This window comes from Sinocyclocheilus grahami, unplaced genomic scaffold, assembly GCF_001515645.1.
Source record: "Sinocyclocheilus grahami isolate Dianchi unplaced genomic scaffold, SAMN03320097.WGS_v1.1 scaffold255.1, whole genome shotgun sequence".
NCBI lineage: Eukaryota > Metazoa > Chordata > Actinopteri > Cypriniformes > Cyprinidae > Sinocyclocheilus > Sinocyclocheilus grahami.
Window position 1 is genome coordinate 771,469 of NW_015505434.1, and position 16,479 is coordinate 787,947.

At 37.6% G+C, this 16,479-nt stretch overlaps 1 protein-coding gene and 1 pseudogene across 1 annotated transcript; one reads left to right on the top strand and one right to left on the bottom strand.

Annotated features, from left to right (window-relative positions):
- The first annotated feature begins 205 nt into the window (after positions 1-205).
- Positions 206-5,363, top strand: LOC107598759 (putative protein arginine N-methyltransferase 9; annotated as a pseudogene).
- Positions 5,095-16,479, bottom strand: LOC107598760 (transmembrane protein 184C-like). Its single transcript, XM_016290196.1, has 8 exons — positions 16,367-16,479; positions 15,421-15,495; positions 14,788-14,881; positions 14,349-14,461; positions 13,822-13,921; positions 12,667-12,838; positions 11,517-11,758; positions 5,095-6,356 (listed from the first exon to the last, which is right to left on the bottom strand). Exons 1-8 carry the CDS (start codon positions 16,477-16,479, stop codon positions 6,300-6,302), a joined length of 966 nt encoding a protein of 321 aa, XP_016145682.1. The 3' UTR covers positions 5,095-6,299.

Below are 16,479 nucleotides of genomic sequence, written 5' to 3' on the forward strand. Positions count from 1 at the left end.
TAATTTTCACAGCCTTTTTTGATCATATTTACCAAGGGTATGAATAATTTTGAGCGCAACTGTAGCTCCAGTATACTCAAATCAACTGAAATAAATTGAAATGTTACATTTCACACTAAATTATTTTTTGCATGTTTATATTTGACAATTTCTCAACTTTAGCTTGTGATACAGTACATGATCAGTTCTGTCATACACAGAAAATATGCCTAATGCCACTACAAGACCAAAGAGGGCGAGGCGTCATAGACGAGCTCAGAGAGATGCTGCAAGAAATTAGCTGGTGTCAAGATCACTGGAAAGTGCTCAGCAGTGTCTGTTCAGTCAGGACTATGGCACTGCTTTTGTTCACTATCTGCTGACTCTAAATCTTGCACCAGCTCTAAAAGACTTTGCAAATGTAAGCCCCCTCGTGCTTCCTCAGTCTCTTTACTGCACCTGTGTGGTTAAGTTGATCTAGCTTCAGAACCTTATTGTAAATGTGTGTTTTTGAACTTACAGGAGTCCTTTAGATTCACTCTTTTTAAATGGGCTGATGAGCTGGACTCTCTTGGACGTATCCAGGACCTCTTTGATTGCTATGAACAAGCTTTGGAGTTGTTTCCAGTGGATGAGGTTATAGTGAATAGCATGGGAGAGCATCTGTTTAGGCTTCTTTTCTTTTTTTCCCCTCTTTGATCTGCTATTTACATGGTTTAATCTGTGTAAAATAAAAAAGTTGTGTTCATCTTACCGAGATAATAAAATATAATGTTTACTCTACTGTTTAAAAGTTTAGGGTCGGTAATATATTTTCATACTTTTGAAAGAAGTCTCTTCTGCTGACCAAGCCCGCATTTATTTGATGAAAATACAGTAAAAACAGTAATATTGTGAAATATTCGTATATAATTTTTTAATTATTTTAATATATTTTAAAATGCGATTTATTCCTGTGATGGCAAAGCTGAATTTTCAGCATCATTACTCCAGTCTTCAGTGTCACATGATCCTTCAGAAATCATTCTAATATGCTGATTTGGTACTCAAGAAACATTTCTTATTATTATCACATTTGAAAACAATTGTGCTTCTTAACTTTTATCCTTTTTACAGGATTCTTTTGATGAATATAAAGAAAGTTTAAAATATAACTGAAAGTTTATTTGGAATATACATACTGATCCCAAACTTCTGTATGTTGTTCACATATTTTACACATTTCAGGAATTTTATTTTAGGTTTTGATGTCCTTAAGAATATATATTTGTGGTATAAGTACAAAAAAAAACAATCCTGAGTTGGTTTCTTTTATTTCAGAATGGGATTTCGGGATGAAGATGCTGGCCATTTTTACAAAGCCCTTAAATTCCGACCAGACTTCCCAGAGGCAAAGGAGAACTTTTATCGTGTTGCCAACTGGTTGGGGAAATGCTGGCACTTCTTAATGCTCAGTGACAATGGGCGGAACCACAAGTACCAGTTGGCTATCAAGAAAGCTGTTGAGGGAGGATGCAGCTCCGTTCTGGATATTGGAACTGGCACGGGCATGCATCCTCGGGTGAGATTTTTCAGAGGCTTATTACATAACCTTGTTATTAAACAAACGTCTGTTTCAACTGATATACAGTGAGTGTGGTTTGACGCTTTTTGGTTGGCATGTTAGTATGTGTGCAAAGATGGCAGGCGCTGCTGAAGCCTATGCCTGTGAGCTGTCAAAGACAATGTATGAGCTGGCATGCGAGGTGCTCTCAGCCAATGGGATGGCAGATAGCATCAAGATCCTTCATCTGAAGTCTCTGGACATGGACATTCCTAAAGACATTCCAAACAGGTGAATATTGCTTTATATAGTAACCAGATTTATATTGACAGTAAACTGGAAAAAAGTGTAATTACAGTGATAGTAATGCTGAGTTTTTTAGCAACCATTACTCCAGTCTTCACAAAACCTCAAAAATCATTCTTCTTGCTGCTCAAGAAACATTTCTTATTATTATCAATGTTGAAATCAGTTGTGTTTATTAACACTTTTGTGGAAACTGTGCTAGATTTTATTTTTTCAGATTCTTTCATTGATAGAAAGAACAACAATAATAGATCCTGATTAGAATCCTGTCTAATCTAATGTCTTGGCCCAACGTTAATAGCATGCTTGGCAAAAGATTACATACTATGCCGTACTAGAACCATATCCTTACTTTAAATTGTTAAAGCTTTTACCCGTACCAGTGTCTCACGTTATATAAATTCTGGGGCAACAGGGACACATAGTGGTTGTCTGAGAAACATACAAATGTTGGTGAATCAGTTCTAAAGTCATTTTTAGAAAATAAGTTTTTAGCAGCATGTTAAGTTTCCTAATGGCTGGACGTATACAGTTGTATATAGCAGCTATAAATTAATATAAACAGTTTGGATTTAATAGAAAAAATGATTTTCAATCTATTCCAACAATTGATTATTAAATCATCTCAACAGAACACTGGAGAACCCTTATCCAATCCCTCACAAACGGCCCGGGTAATACCTGCTGGTGCAACTGTGTTTTGAGACGCTGTGCAGAGCCGTGAGATCCGCAGACATCACAGGTGAGAGACTAAGCTGCTTATGCGTGAGTGACACATTGATAAAGTTTATATTACACTTCTCTTAACACAGTTACTAAAGAAGCAGGCTCTTGAGTATGATCTTAGAAAGATTAGAATGAACATTTAGTGATTGAATTACTAACTGACCTTCTGCAGGCTGTGTGCGTCTTCAGTGGGAGGCTTGGATCTGTCTGCAGTAGGACAGATCTATAGTCCAGTTAGATGTTTAGCTGATACTGAGGACAGCACAGAACCCTACACCACTGAAAGACTGAGCCGCCTGCGTAGAGGATACATTCAACTCACACAGCCTTTCACAGCTCTGGACATAGACTTCAATAATGTGCAGGTACAAAACTACAGAATAGAGCCGAGTGTTGAAATAATGACAATGCAACAGGTCAATTGATCAAAAGTTACAGTAAAGACATCTACTGTATAATATAAAAAAAGATTTATTTTTAAAATAAATGCTGGTATTTTGAACTTTCATCCAGGAATCCTGAAAAAAAAGTTGTCTGACTGTTGTCAACATTGATAACAATTGAAAAATGTTTCTTGAGCACCAAATCAGCATATTAGAATGCTTTCTAAAGCATCATGCAACACTGAAGAAAGACTGGAGTAATGGCTGCTGAAAATTCAGCTTTGTCATCAAAGGAATAAATTACATTTTAAAATATATTAAGATTGAAAACAGGCCATTTAAATTGCAATAATATTTCACAATATTACTTATTTTACTGTATTTTTTAATCCAGTAAATGCACCCTGGGTGAGCATAAGAGACAAAAACATTAAAAAATTTGACCCCAGATTTTGGAACAGTAGTGTAATGGAGACATACAGTGAATATGGAGCAGATGGGAGAGAAACAACACAACTGAAATACCTAAAGTGCCATGAGTGCAGGAAGTAGTCCTAAGCATTCTTTGTGTTGCAGGAGCTGGAGGGTCTTTGCTCCAAAGAGGTGACACAGCTGCGACTGAGTGGGACTCAGGAGGGTGTTCTTGATGCTCTGGCAGTATGGTTTCAGCTACACCTCGACCAGGTCAACCACCTGTCCACTGGCCCACAGGAAGACACATGCTGGGAGCAGGCCATCTATCCAATACACAGTCCATTCAGTAAGAGCTACTGTATATAAATGCAAAAAAATATAGAGATTAAGAAGTATAAAGATGACCATGACTCTTGAACAGTGGTTCTCAAATGGGGGTCTCAGCAGACTTCCAAGATGACTTGAAATAGGCATGAAATGGGATTGTGGTCTTTTCTTCCTAATTGTGATATATAACTGAGTTAAACGATTTTTTGAATGAGAACAAATGTAGGGTGGGACTTGATTTTGTCCGTCAGAGCATGTGTTGTTGCTAGGAGGAGGGGAAGTTAATGCTTTTGATTAAAGATTATGATGGCATGTGAATTTACATTTCTTTTAAAGAACATATGTACACAGATTCATTCTTGTTTAAACCATGAACACTGAACATTCATTCTTCATTCTGCTCTAGAACTAAAGGGATTTTTTTTCGTCCAGCGATTTGTGTGTGTGTGTGTGTGTGTGTTCAATATGCATCATTTGAAGTTATGTGAGTCCAATTAAAGGTATAGCCACAGTCAGTTTATATAGATAATTTGAATAATAACTAATTGACTTTAATTCGTGTCATCCCTCAGACACTGTGAAATGTGGTGATTAAATACTGGTGGAAGTTTCCTGGAAGGACTCTTATCTCAGGCTATGCTGCACTGCTATCATAAGAGATGGACATTGAACACACATTCCATATGGACAATGCAACTAATGGACCTCCCAAGATCCTCACTGCAAACCCTGAGGCTGAGCTGTGCAGTGCTCTGGCTGGCCTTCAAACCAACCAGGAGATACCATCTTGCACTTTTATGCTGGATTCCTCAGAGATGGCCCTCCTCAATAACACGGTGTATCATAACAGCTTCCAAAAAAGGCCATGAGCAAACTTTTGGTTTCTCTTAAGTAAACTAGGAGGTCACAACAGTCAGACACAGAACTCGATCCGATCTACGTGCTCGACGTCTCCGAGGGCTTTTCTGTGCTCTCCTTGATGGCAGCCCAGTTAGGCTTCGATTCAAGTGAAGACAAACAAATCAGCCCAGGATTGGTTCAAGCCTACAGCTCAGTGGAGAAGGAGCATCACCAGACTATGTTGAGACTGCTGGCCAAAGGAAACGGTGTGCTCGAAAGCGCACTGAAATTCTGGTTAAATCACGTGGAGGACGATTCTGCGCTTCTCCAAAAGGCCAGCCACCGAGAAGCTCTGCTGTACTGATATAACACACTCCAAAATCAGGGAATTGATGCTAATGGGCAATTATTTCATTGCTGTATGGTAAACAAAGTTATTATTTTTAAGATTAAGCACACATTTTACATTAAAATAATTTCAGGCATGAGAGTGAGCAAATGATGATTTCTGGGTGAACTATACCTTTGAACTTGGATGGAACGCAATTAAGCAGAAATACTCAAAAATACTCAATACCCATTTGCATGTAAAGTTTAATGATTCGTGACAACCACTGTTAGATTAGGCAATGCAACAGCTGTACAAACCATTGCAAAAGATGCATCTCTCTGAATGGATCAGAGAGACACACGACGGTTCATAAAAACAAATAAATGGGAATATTTCCCACAGGTCCACATCCGTCATGATAAAACGATCTGCCCTTACTGTTATACTATATCTGACATTTATATTTCATGTGCAGCTGCTGTTAAATCTAACATTGTTGAAACAATTAACAAAATGAAGAAAAACAAATCTTAATAGCAATAAGACAACTTTGGCTGATATTTAGACATTGCATCATTTCCCGAGGTGAACTTAAAAGTCAGTATTCGAAATTCTCAATACTTTACTAAATTGGGTTTTAAACCCAATTTTCTTTGTCTAATCATTAAAATAACCAAATCATAAAAACCCAATTAAAACCAATACTTTTTGAGAAGGAAAAAAGAAAGAACACCAACATATGCGTTTATGTTTTGACACAATTACATGAAGCTGTTCAGTGATATGGGTGCTTCAGTATTTTGTGCTTTAGAGCCAATGTTCAAACTGTAGTTGCTTTACCACATGCATACAGTATATTCTGCTGAGACAAAATGTTGCAAGTCTCCATGGCATCCTGGTAATTTCATATTATCGTCCATGATCAAGGTGCTGCTCCATGGAAGGGGGAAAAAAAAAAAAAAACTTAAATTGCATTTGCATTCACAGATAAAAATGTGAAAGTAACACTGATGTCATAAAAACAAACAACAACAACAAAAAACTCTTAAAATGACTTGATAAAACCCAGGAGGACGTCAATGACAATTTGAAGTAGCATTATCATTTCATTGTTTTTTTTTTTTAGAATAAACATTCATAAAGCTGTCTTAAAAGAACCATTGTCTGATGATGTGAAAAAGTAAAACTGGTATTGGGGAATTAATGTGCTTGGCTCTAATGTCAGTTTATAATTTGGCCATGTTTTCAGCAAAATAATGCCAGACTAACACTACCCAAGTCTTTCATATATGCTCTTGCTACCAAAGCTTCACTGAGCCTCTCTGAACACATATTAACCACAAGTATCAATAGTTACCAGAGTTAACGGCGGCTGCATATATTCGAAACAGTAGCTAATACACATTAGATCGATGTGCTTTAGCTATTTGGTAGCTGAAGCTCAGTGATGTTAAGTGATGGCTGCATAGTCTGAGCCTTGTTGGTCTGTATGATCACCAGATAGCACCTTAGGCGTGATGTCATCATTAGGTTTTGATGTCCTTAAGAATATATATTTGTGGTATAAGTACAAAAAAAAACAATCCTGAGTTGGTTTCTTTTATTTCAGAATGGGATTTCGGGATGAAGATGCTGGCCATTTTTACAAAGCCCTTAAATTCCGACCAGACTTCCCAGAGGCAAAGGAGAACTTTTATCGTGTTGCCAACTGGTTGGGGAAATGCTGGCACTTCTTAATGCTCAGTGACAATGGGCGGAACCACAAGTACCAGTTGGCTATCAAGAAAGCTGTTGAGGGAGGATGCAGCTCCGTTCTGGATATTGGAACTGGCATGGGCATGCATCCTCGGGTGAGATTTTTCAGAGGCTTATTACATAACCTTGTTATTAAACAAACGTCTGTTTCAACTGATATACAGTGAGTGTGGTTTGACGCTTTTTGGTTGGCATGTTAGTATGTGTGCAAAGATGGGAGGCGCTGCTGAAGCCTATGCCTGTGAGCTGTCAAAGACAATGTATGAGCTGGCATGCGAGGTGCTCTCAGCCAATGGGATGGCAGATAGCATCAAGATCCTTCATCTGAAGTCTCTGGACATGGACATTCCTAAAGACATTCCAAACAGGTGAATATTGCTTTATATAGTAACCAGATTTATATTGACAGTAAACTGGAAAAAAGTGTAGTTACAGTAATACTGTAATGCTGAGTTTTTTAGCAACCATTACTCCAGTCTTCACATGATCCCTCAAAAATCATTCTTCTTGCTGCTCAAGAAACATTTCTTATTATTATCAATGTTGAAATCAGTTGTGTTTATTAACACTTTTGTGGAAACTGTGCTAGATTTTATTTTTTCAGATTCTTTCATTGATAGAAAGAACAACAATAATAGATCCTGATTAGAATCCTGTCTAATCTAATGTCTTGGCCCAACGTTAATAGCATGCTTGGCAAAAGATTACATACTATGCCGTACTAGAACCATATCCTTACTTTAAATTGTTAAAGCTTTTACCCGTACCAGTGTCTCACGTTATATAAATTCTGGGGCAACAGGGACACATAGTGGTTGTCTGAGAAACATACAAATGTTGGTGAATCAGTTCTAAAGTCATTTTTAGAAAATAAGTTTTTAGCAGCATGTTAAGTTTCCTAATGGCTGGACGTATACAGTTGTATATAGCAGCTATAAATTAATATAAAGTTTGGATTTAATAGAAAAAATGATTTTCAATCTATTCCAACAATTGATTATTAAATCATCTCAACAGAACACTGGAGAACCCTTATCCAATCCCTCACAAACGGCCCGGGTAATACCTGCTGGTGCAACTGTGTTTTGAGACGCTGTGCAGAGCCGTGAGATCCGCAGACATCACAGGTGAGAGACTAAGCTGCTTATGCGTGAGTGACACATTGATAAAGTTTATATTACACTTCTCTTAACACAGTTACTAAAGAAGCAGGCTCTTGAGTATGATCTTAGAAAGATTAGAATGAACATTTAGTGATTGAATTACTAACTGACCTTCTGCAGGCTGTGTGCGTCTTCAGTGGGAGGCTTGGATCTGTCTGCAGTAGGACAGATCTATAGTCCAGTTAGATGTTTAGCTGATACTGAGGACAGCACAGAACCCTACACCACTGAAAGACTGAGCCGCCTGCGTAGAGGATACATTCAACTCACACAGCCTTTCACAGCTCTGGACATAGACTTCAATAATGTGCAGGTACAAAACTACAGAATAGAGCCGAGTGTTGAAATAATGACAATGCAACAGGTCAATTGATCAAAAGTTACAGTAAAGACATCTACTGTATAATATAAAAAAAAGATTTATTTTTAAAATAAATGCTGGTATTTTGAACTTTCATCCAGGAATCCTGAAAAAAAAGTTGTCTGACTGTTGTCAACATTGATAACAATTGAAAAATGTTTCTTGAGCACCAAATCAGCATATTAGAATGCTTTCTAAAGCATCATGCAACACTGAAGAAAGACTGGAGTAATGGCTGCTGAAAATTCAGCTTTGTCATCAAAGGAATAAATTACATTTTAAAATATATTAAGATTGAAAACAGGCCATTTAAATTGCAATAATATTTCACAATATTACTTATTTTACTGTATTTTTTAATCCAGTAAATGCACCCTGGGTGAGCATAAGAGACAAAAACATTAAAAAATTTGACCCCAGATTTTGGAACAGTAGTGTAATGGAGACATACAGTGAATATGGAGCAGATGGGAGAGAAACAACACAACTGAAATACCTAAAGTGCCATGAGTGCAGGAAGTAGTCCTAAGCATTCTTTGTGTTGCAGGAGCTGGAGGGTCTTTGCTCCAAAGAGGTGACACAGCTGGGACTGAGTGGGACTCAGGAGGGTGTTCTTGATGCTCTGGCAGTATGGTTTCAGCTACACCTCGACCAGGTCAACCACCTGTCCACTGGCCCACAGGAAGACACATGCTGGGAGCAGGCCATCTATCCAATACACAGTCCATTCAGTAAGAGCTACTGTATATAAATGCAAAAAAATATAGAGATTAAGAAGTATAAAGATGACCATGACTCTTGAACAGTGGTTCTCAAATGGGGGTCTCAGCAGACTTCCAAGATGACTTGAAATAGGCATGAAATGGGATTGTGGTCTTTTCTTCCTAATTGTGATATATAACTGAGTTAAACGATTTTTTGAATGAGAACAAATGTAGGGTGGGACTTGATTTTGTCCGTCAGAGCATGTGTTGTTGCTAGGAGGAGGGGAAGTTAATGCTTTTGATTAAAGATTATGATGGCATGTGAATTTACATTTCTTTTAAAGAACATATGTACACAGATTCATTATTGTTTAAACCATGAACACTGAACATTCATTCTTCATTCTGCTCTAGAACTAAAGGGATTTTTTTTCGTCCAGCGATTTGTGTGTGTGTGTGTGTGTGTGTTCAATATGCATCATTTGAAGTTATGTGAGTCCAATTAAAGGTATAGCCACAGTCAGTTTATATAGATAATTTGAATAATAACTAATTGACTTTAATTCGTGTCATCCCTCAGACACTGTGAAATGTGGTGATTAAATACTGGTGGAAGTTTCCTGGAAGGACTCTTATCTCAGGCTATGCTGCACTGCTATCATAAGAGATGGACATTGAACACACATTCCATATGGACAATGCAACTAATGGACCTCCCAAGATCCTCACTGCAAACCCTGAGGCTGAGCTGTGCAGTGCTCTGGCTGGCCTTCAAACCAACCAGGAGATACCATCTTGCACTTTTATGCTGGATTCCTCAGAGATGGCCCTCCTCAATAACACGGTGTATCATAACAGCTTCCAAAAAAGGCCATGAGCAAACTTTTGGTTTCTCTTAAGTAAACTAGGAGGTCACAACAGTCAGACACAGAACTCGATCCGATCTACGTGCTCGACGTCTCCGAGGGCTTTTCTGTGCTCTCCTTGATGGCAGCCCAGTTAGGCTTCGATTCAAGTGAAGACAAACAAATCAGCCCAGGATTGGTTCAAGCCTACAGCTCAGTGGAGAAGGAGCATCACCAGACTATGTTGAGACCGCTGGCCAAAGGAAACGGTGTGCTCGAAAGCGCACTGAAATTCTGGTTAAATCACGTGGAGGACGATTCTGCGCTTCTCCAAAAGGCCAGCCACCGAGAAGCTCTGCTGTACTGATATAACACACTCCAAAATCAGGGAATTGATGCTAATGGGCAATTATTTCATTGCTGTATGGTAAACAAAGTTATTATTTTTAAGATTAAGCACACATTTTACATTAAAATAATTTCAGGCATGAGAGTGAGCAAATGATGATTTCTGGGTGAACTATACCTTTGAACTTGGATGGAACGCAATTAAGCAGAAATACTCAAAAATACTCAATACCCATTTGCATGTAAAGTTTAATGATTCGTGACAACCACTGTTAGATTAGGCAATGCAACAGCTGTACAAACCATTGCAAAAGATGCATCTCTCTGAATGGATCAGAGAGACACACGACGGTTCATAAAAACAAATAAATGGGAATATTTCCCACAGGTCCACATCCGTCATGATAAAACGATCTGCCCTTACTGTTATACTATATCTGACATTTATATTTCATGTGCAGCTGCTGTTAAATCTAACATTGTTGAAACAATTAACAAAATGAAGAAAAAAAATCTTAATAGCAATAAGACAACTTTGGCTGATATTTAGACATTGCATCATTTCCCGAGGTGAACTTAAAAGTCAGTATTCGAAATTCTCAATACTTTACTAAATTGGGTTTTAAACCCAATTTTCTTTGTCTAATCATTAAAATAACCAAATCATAAAAACCCAATTAAAACCAATACTTTTTGAGAAGGAAAAAAGAAAGAACACCAACATATGCGTTTATGTTTTGACACAATTACATGAAGCTGTTCAGTGATATGGGTGCTTCAGTATTTTGTGCTTTAGAGCCAATGTTCAAACTGTAGTTGCTTTACCACATGCATACAGTATATTCTGCTGAGACAAAATGTTGCAAGTCTCCATGGCATCCTGGTAATTTCATATTATCGTCCATGATCAAGGTGCTGCTCCATGGAAGGGGGAAAAAAAAAAAAAACTTAAATTGCATTTGCATTCACAGATAAAAATGTGAAAGTAACACTGATGTCATAAAAACAAACAACAACAACAAAAAACTCTTAAAATGACTTGATAAAACCCAGGAGGACGTCAATGACAATTTGAAGTAGCATTATCATTTCATTGTTTTTTTTTTTTAGAATAAACATTCATAAAGCTGTCTTAAAAGAACCATTGTCTGATGATGTGAAAAAGTAAAACTGGTATTGGGGAATTAATGTGCTTGGCTCTAATGTCAGTTTATAATTTGGCCATGTTTTCAGCAAAATAATGCCAGACTAACACTACCCAAGTCTTTCATATATGCTCTTGCTACCAAAGCTTCACTGAGCCTCTCTGAACACATATTAACCACAAGTATCAATAGTTACCAGAGTTAACGGCGGCTGCATATATTCGAAACAGTAGCTAATACACATTAGATCGATGTGCTTTAGCTATTTGGTAGCTGAAGCTCAGTGATGTTAAGTGATGGCTGCATAGTCTGAGCCTTGTTGGTCTGTATGATCACCAGATAGCACCTTAGGCGTGATGTCATCAACATCTCCTTCCCATGGTACACAGCCAAGGTTGGCAGGAGCCGAGATGGAGTGGGGGGTTACGGTGTGGCCCATGCCCTGGTAACGGCCCTTAGGGGATGGAGGGGTGGAGGACGATTCAACGGCTGGATCCTGAGAACCAGCTGACAGCAGTCCTGTGTTCTCGTCCTGGCAAACCTCTTCACCAAAATATGTTTTCCTTGGCCGACCCATGACAGTTCTCCCTGAATTAAAAAGAAATAAATAAAAATTACATAAATATGACGAATAACTGTTTGAAACAGGGCTGGGTATTGACAATAGACTGTATAAAAACATGGACGTAGTGTCCGTGACGTCACCCGTAGTTTTCCGAAGAGCGCTTTTGAAGCTCAAAGTGGGCAGAGACGGCCGTCGCCATCTTGGCAGCACGTCACCGCGCGTCACACCCAGACAATCAAAACGGAGCAAAAGAGCTGGCTGCTGAAACCACGCCCACCTAGCTCGACGGTGGTGACAGCAGCGGCAATCCACCTGTCACTCAAGTGGCCACGCACTTAATTATGCAGAATATTAAGGCTTAATATCATTTAAACGGATGAGTTATAAAAAAAAATTCACCCCCCTCACAGTTGTCATGAAGGGCAAAATTAGCTATATAGACCAAAATCATTTTTGAACCAGGCTGTAAACATGTTTTTTTCTGCTGTAAAGTTGGGCATTTTAACATGGGGAGTCTATGGGATTGACTCCCTTTTGCAGCCAGCCAGCGGCCAGTTGACGAATTACAGTTTAAGTCACTTCCGTGTTGGTTTCACGAGAGAGACCGGAAGATTGGCGCTTGGTATTGACACAGATTTCAGTGATTCCTGTTCAGGAAATATTAAGTTTAGGACTATACTGTGCAAAAGACTAGTATTACTAGTAGACCCCTAACAAGAACTTATACCCGGCTATTATCTGTCCCTGCCTCTGGGTCAGACTCAATCGGAGTGTAATGTAAGAGATCCGTAGCAGCAGGAAAAGTATGTAAAAAGTAAAAAGTATGCTATGGACTGCTTAATGTAGATGAAGTATTTTCTAAGAATCCAAAAAAGATCCTAGACCCTCAAACCATTCACCACAAATAAGAAAAGACTGTGTCGTGTCTCACCGACATTGCGCACTTGTTCCGAGATGTCAGCCTGTATATCGGAGACATCCCACATGGCCAGGAAGGAATCAAAGCAAGAACCTTCCTCTGCTTCCTGTATGTAGGGCTTGTAAGTGAAGCTGAAGTGATGGGCAATGGCTGCCAAAAACATTTCCACACAGATGATGAAGTCCTGTGAGAAGACAGAAAAAAAGAATTTAATCCTTAAAAAAAACCTTAATAAAAACCTTTAATCTTAAAGGCACAGTATGTAAGTTTTCACCGCTAGAGGGCGCATATTCAAAACAAACAAAGAAACAAAGGCATAGCTGTGACTGAGCGTGGAATCATGGGAGTTGTGGTCTTCATCCCCACAACCGATGCAATCCGACGGGACTCGGGCACAAATCATGTTCATGGATGAGCTAATATATTAAAGATTTATTAACATCATAGTATGAAGCAGGGTGAGGCTGAAAGCTGTCGAAGCGATACAAGGCCGCATCAGCAATTGCTAATGAGAGACGAGCGTGACACACGGTTCGAAAGCAGCTGAGCTTTTATTATGCCACAGTTGACCGCTTCCACTCCTTCCAGTCATTCGTATGTGGGGTAAAGCATCGCTGTTTTATCATACTAGATACATTTGAAAGTTCTGTTATAATGCAACTCTGTGCGGTCGTCACCTGTCTAATAAAACGCACAACATATTAAAGCGTCTTTGGTGTTTCCATGTTTTCTACAAAACAAAACCGGAAATCGAGGGTTATGATGTCATTGGCAGGTGACACAATAACACTATAGACACGGTCCGTGTCACTAGTTAAAATAGCTTATTTCTCTGGATTTAAACATTCTTCGAAACATTTGGGATAATGAAAGTACACAAGTCAGCAAAATATATAACACTGTTCTAGTGGTTTTTGGATATTTTAATTAAAAAAATCTTACATATTGTGCCTTTAAGGTTACTACCACTTGTGTAACCAGAAGTCCATTAATGGTGCTGCAGTAACAATGGTACATTGTATACATGGTAAGCAAGGCAAAGATACATATAACTAGAAGAACAATATTATACGAGTATTTCAAACCGGTGTCTCACTAGCCCATTTCTAGTTGTAAGCCTCATTTACAAAACTGTGTTTAGTGTTGAGATCAAAGTACAGTACATACTTGTAGTCCAGTGGCTACAGCCTCCACGCTGTCCCAGTCCCAAGTGTGCGAGTCTGAGATCACACCAACCTTCACTAAAAGTGCAATGACCACAGCTTGCCTAAGACAGATAAACAAAATATTATAGAGTGGCATAATTATCATAAAAATGACGGGTATTGGGGAATTTTAATGTTAGGTGATTTTTTTTAAAATTTGAATATAAAATTCAAGGTCTTAAAAATAATTATATAGTACTGTCTATTACGATATAATGTTATAATGTCTATTTTAGAAATACTTAATTTTAGATTTATTATTTTTCTATAAAATTACTGTAATGTGTCCACATTTGACTTTTTTTTATATTTCATATTTCTTTTATTTTAACATCAATTAAAAAACTTAACCTTTACTTGTTTATAACTTAATGCTTATTACATCTGAAGCTACAGCGTATTCTAGAAAATTGCCCTGCAGCATAGGAATTGAACTTTATTAGAAGCAGATCAGAATTATTAGTGTTCTATCTGTAGAGAACTGTTTACCAGAATGACACAAAAACCACCAGCTTGACACAGAGGAATTTGCCCACAGGTTTGATAGGACTCAGCTCTTCTCTCAGAGCTTTGTAGAACAGCACAAGACAGTACATGGCAAACTGAAGAGAGAAAGTTCAACATTAGCACATTGCCATTAGTTTATCAGGTTATCGAAACAACAACAGTGAAAAAAATGATTCATAGTTCATGCTGTATAAGCTGTTCGCTGTTCACGAGCAGCATAAACACAAATGAGGGGCTGTAAAGTCTGGTTTGTTTTATTTCACAACAAATGAATTGGTAAAAACCAATCAAGATGGCTCTGTAAACAGGGCTTTAGTTAGATTTGATCTTCCTTTTACCTGAATGGAACTGCAGACTCACTCTCACGACATAAGATCATGTGACAGTCTTGCATAATATTCAGGACAAAACAGGTACTTACAAGCTGAGAGAGATTGTTGACGATAACCAGATACGTCCAGGCATTTTTTGAGCTAAAGTTTCCTTCATCGTAGACTCCACAAAGCTGACAAATCCTAATTTGGCAGGACAGAAATGATGCAAATGTTGTGCTTAAAAGCATCACATCAACATGTGGAACCATTAGTGTTGACCAAAGAAGCACTTTCACGAACAGAAATTATTTTTTTCATCAAAGAATTTTTCACAAAAATATTAAGCAGCATAACTGTTTTACACATCATTAATAATAATAATAATAATAAATGTTTCTTAGAATGATTTCTGAAGGATCAAGTGACACTGAAAACTGCTGAAAATTCAGCTTTTCCATAAAGGAATCAATTACATTTTAAAATATATTCAAATACAAAACTGCCATTTCAAATTGTAATATTATTTCACAATATTAATGTTTTTTTTATTGTATTTTTAATCAAATAAATGCAGCCTTGGTGAGCATAAGAGAGTTCTTTCAAAAACATAAAAAAAAATCATACTGGCCCCGAACATTTAAACGATAGTTTCTTTATATTGTGTAAACCCACATAAACACAATAAATATGTTAAATCTATATTATTAATCTCTACAAGAAACCAAATGAATGACACTTACAAAGCAATGACTGTAGTGACAGGTCTCACAACTGTGTACTGCAGAACTCCCAGTTTACATCTCAGCAAAAGCACTCTGTTAAGAAAAAAATCAGTTAAGGAAAATGTGCAGTTCTCAATATGAAAATAGAGAAAAATAGGCCATGAGAAAAATTGTTGCAGTATAAATGAATGTTTCCCTGGCACTGTATTACATGAATACATGACAGGCACTTAACAGAGCTCTACTGTTCTCTAAAGCATTTGTTTTTTTTTTAGTTAAAACACTGCTGGTTTAAATCAACAGACTTTTCACACATTACCACCACTGCCTAACGTAAATTTAAAAGCTGCTGCTGTCAGCAGCAATAGCTAAAAGCAGCCAACAACCTCAAGAAAGTGTTCACTCTGCAAGCAATTTAGAGGAAATCTCTTCCTGCTGTATTTAAAGACTTTCATATTCTTTTAGCACTTCAACTTTTTATTTCATTTCTGTTAGTTGCCAGGCTTTTCATCTAATATGCATATTCTATTTTAAATGTTGCCTTAATATTATAATTATTGTAGAAGTTCTAACAATTACAACACCATTGGTTTGACCTTTCAGTGTATTATGCAGCTTAAAGTTCCCTTAAATAGTTCATATTAGAAAATGTCCATTTATTGATAGCAGAACGATACAGATGTTACAAAAACAAAATGTTATAAATCACATTATGATAGATATATAATGAAATCCCAAAAGTGTCAGAAATTAACCATGAAGTTGTGTCAGAGTTTCATTTCTTTACCTATTAATATTCAATTTAACACATTTAAATAATGTATTTTCTATCATAATACACTTTGGGACCATATTAGACCTCTTGTACTAGAATCAAAGGAGGACAACAAGCGGGTTAACAACATTTATGAACACATTTGACAGTCAGCAGCTAAATATTTAATGCATGTAATTATAAAAAGACCTCTGACCCCTGATTTTTGAAGTTCCCATATACAGAGTGGAAGGACAACCAGGAGCAGCAGAATGTACAGCACCACCACCAGAGGCCGAATCCACCTCCTCCAGTTCCCGCAT

Bases quoted from the DNA above. Each gene is read 5' to 3' on its own strand.
- LOC107598760 (XM_016290196.1), bottom strand. From the start codon at position 16,479: ATGCGGGAACTGGAGGAGGTGGATTCGGCCTCTGGTGGTGGTGCTGTA. The intron at 14,462-14,787 runs GTAAGTACCTGT...TTCTCTCTTCAG, and splicing joins TCAACAATCTCTCTCAGCTT to TTTGCCATGTACTGTCTTGT. The intron at 13,922-14,348 runs GTAAACAGTTCT...TATCTGTCTTAG, and splicing joins GTGGTTTTTGTGTCATTCTG to GCAAGCTGTGGTCATTGCAC.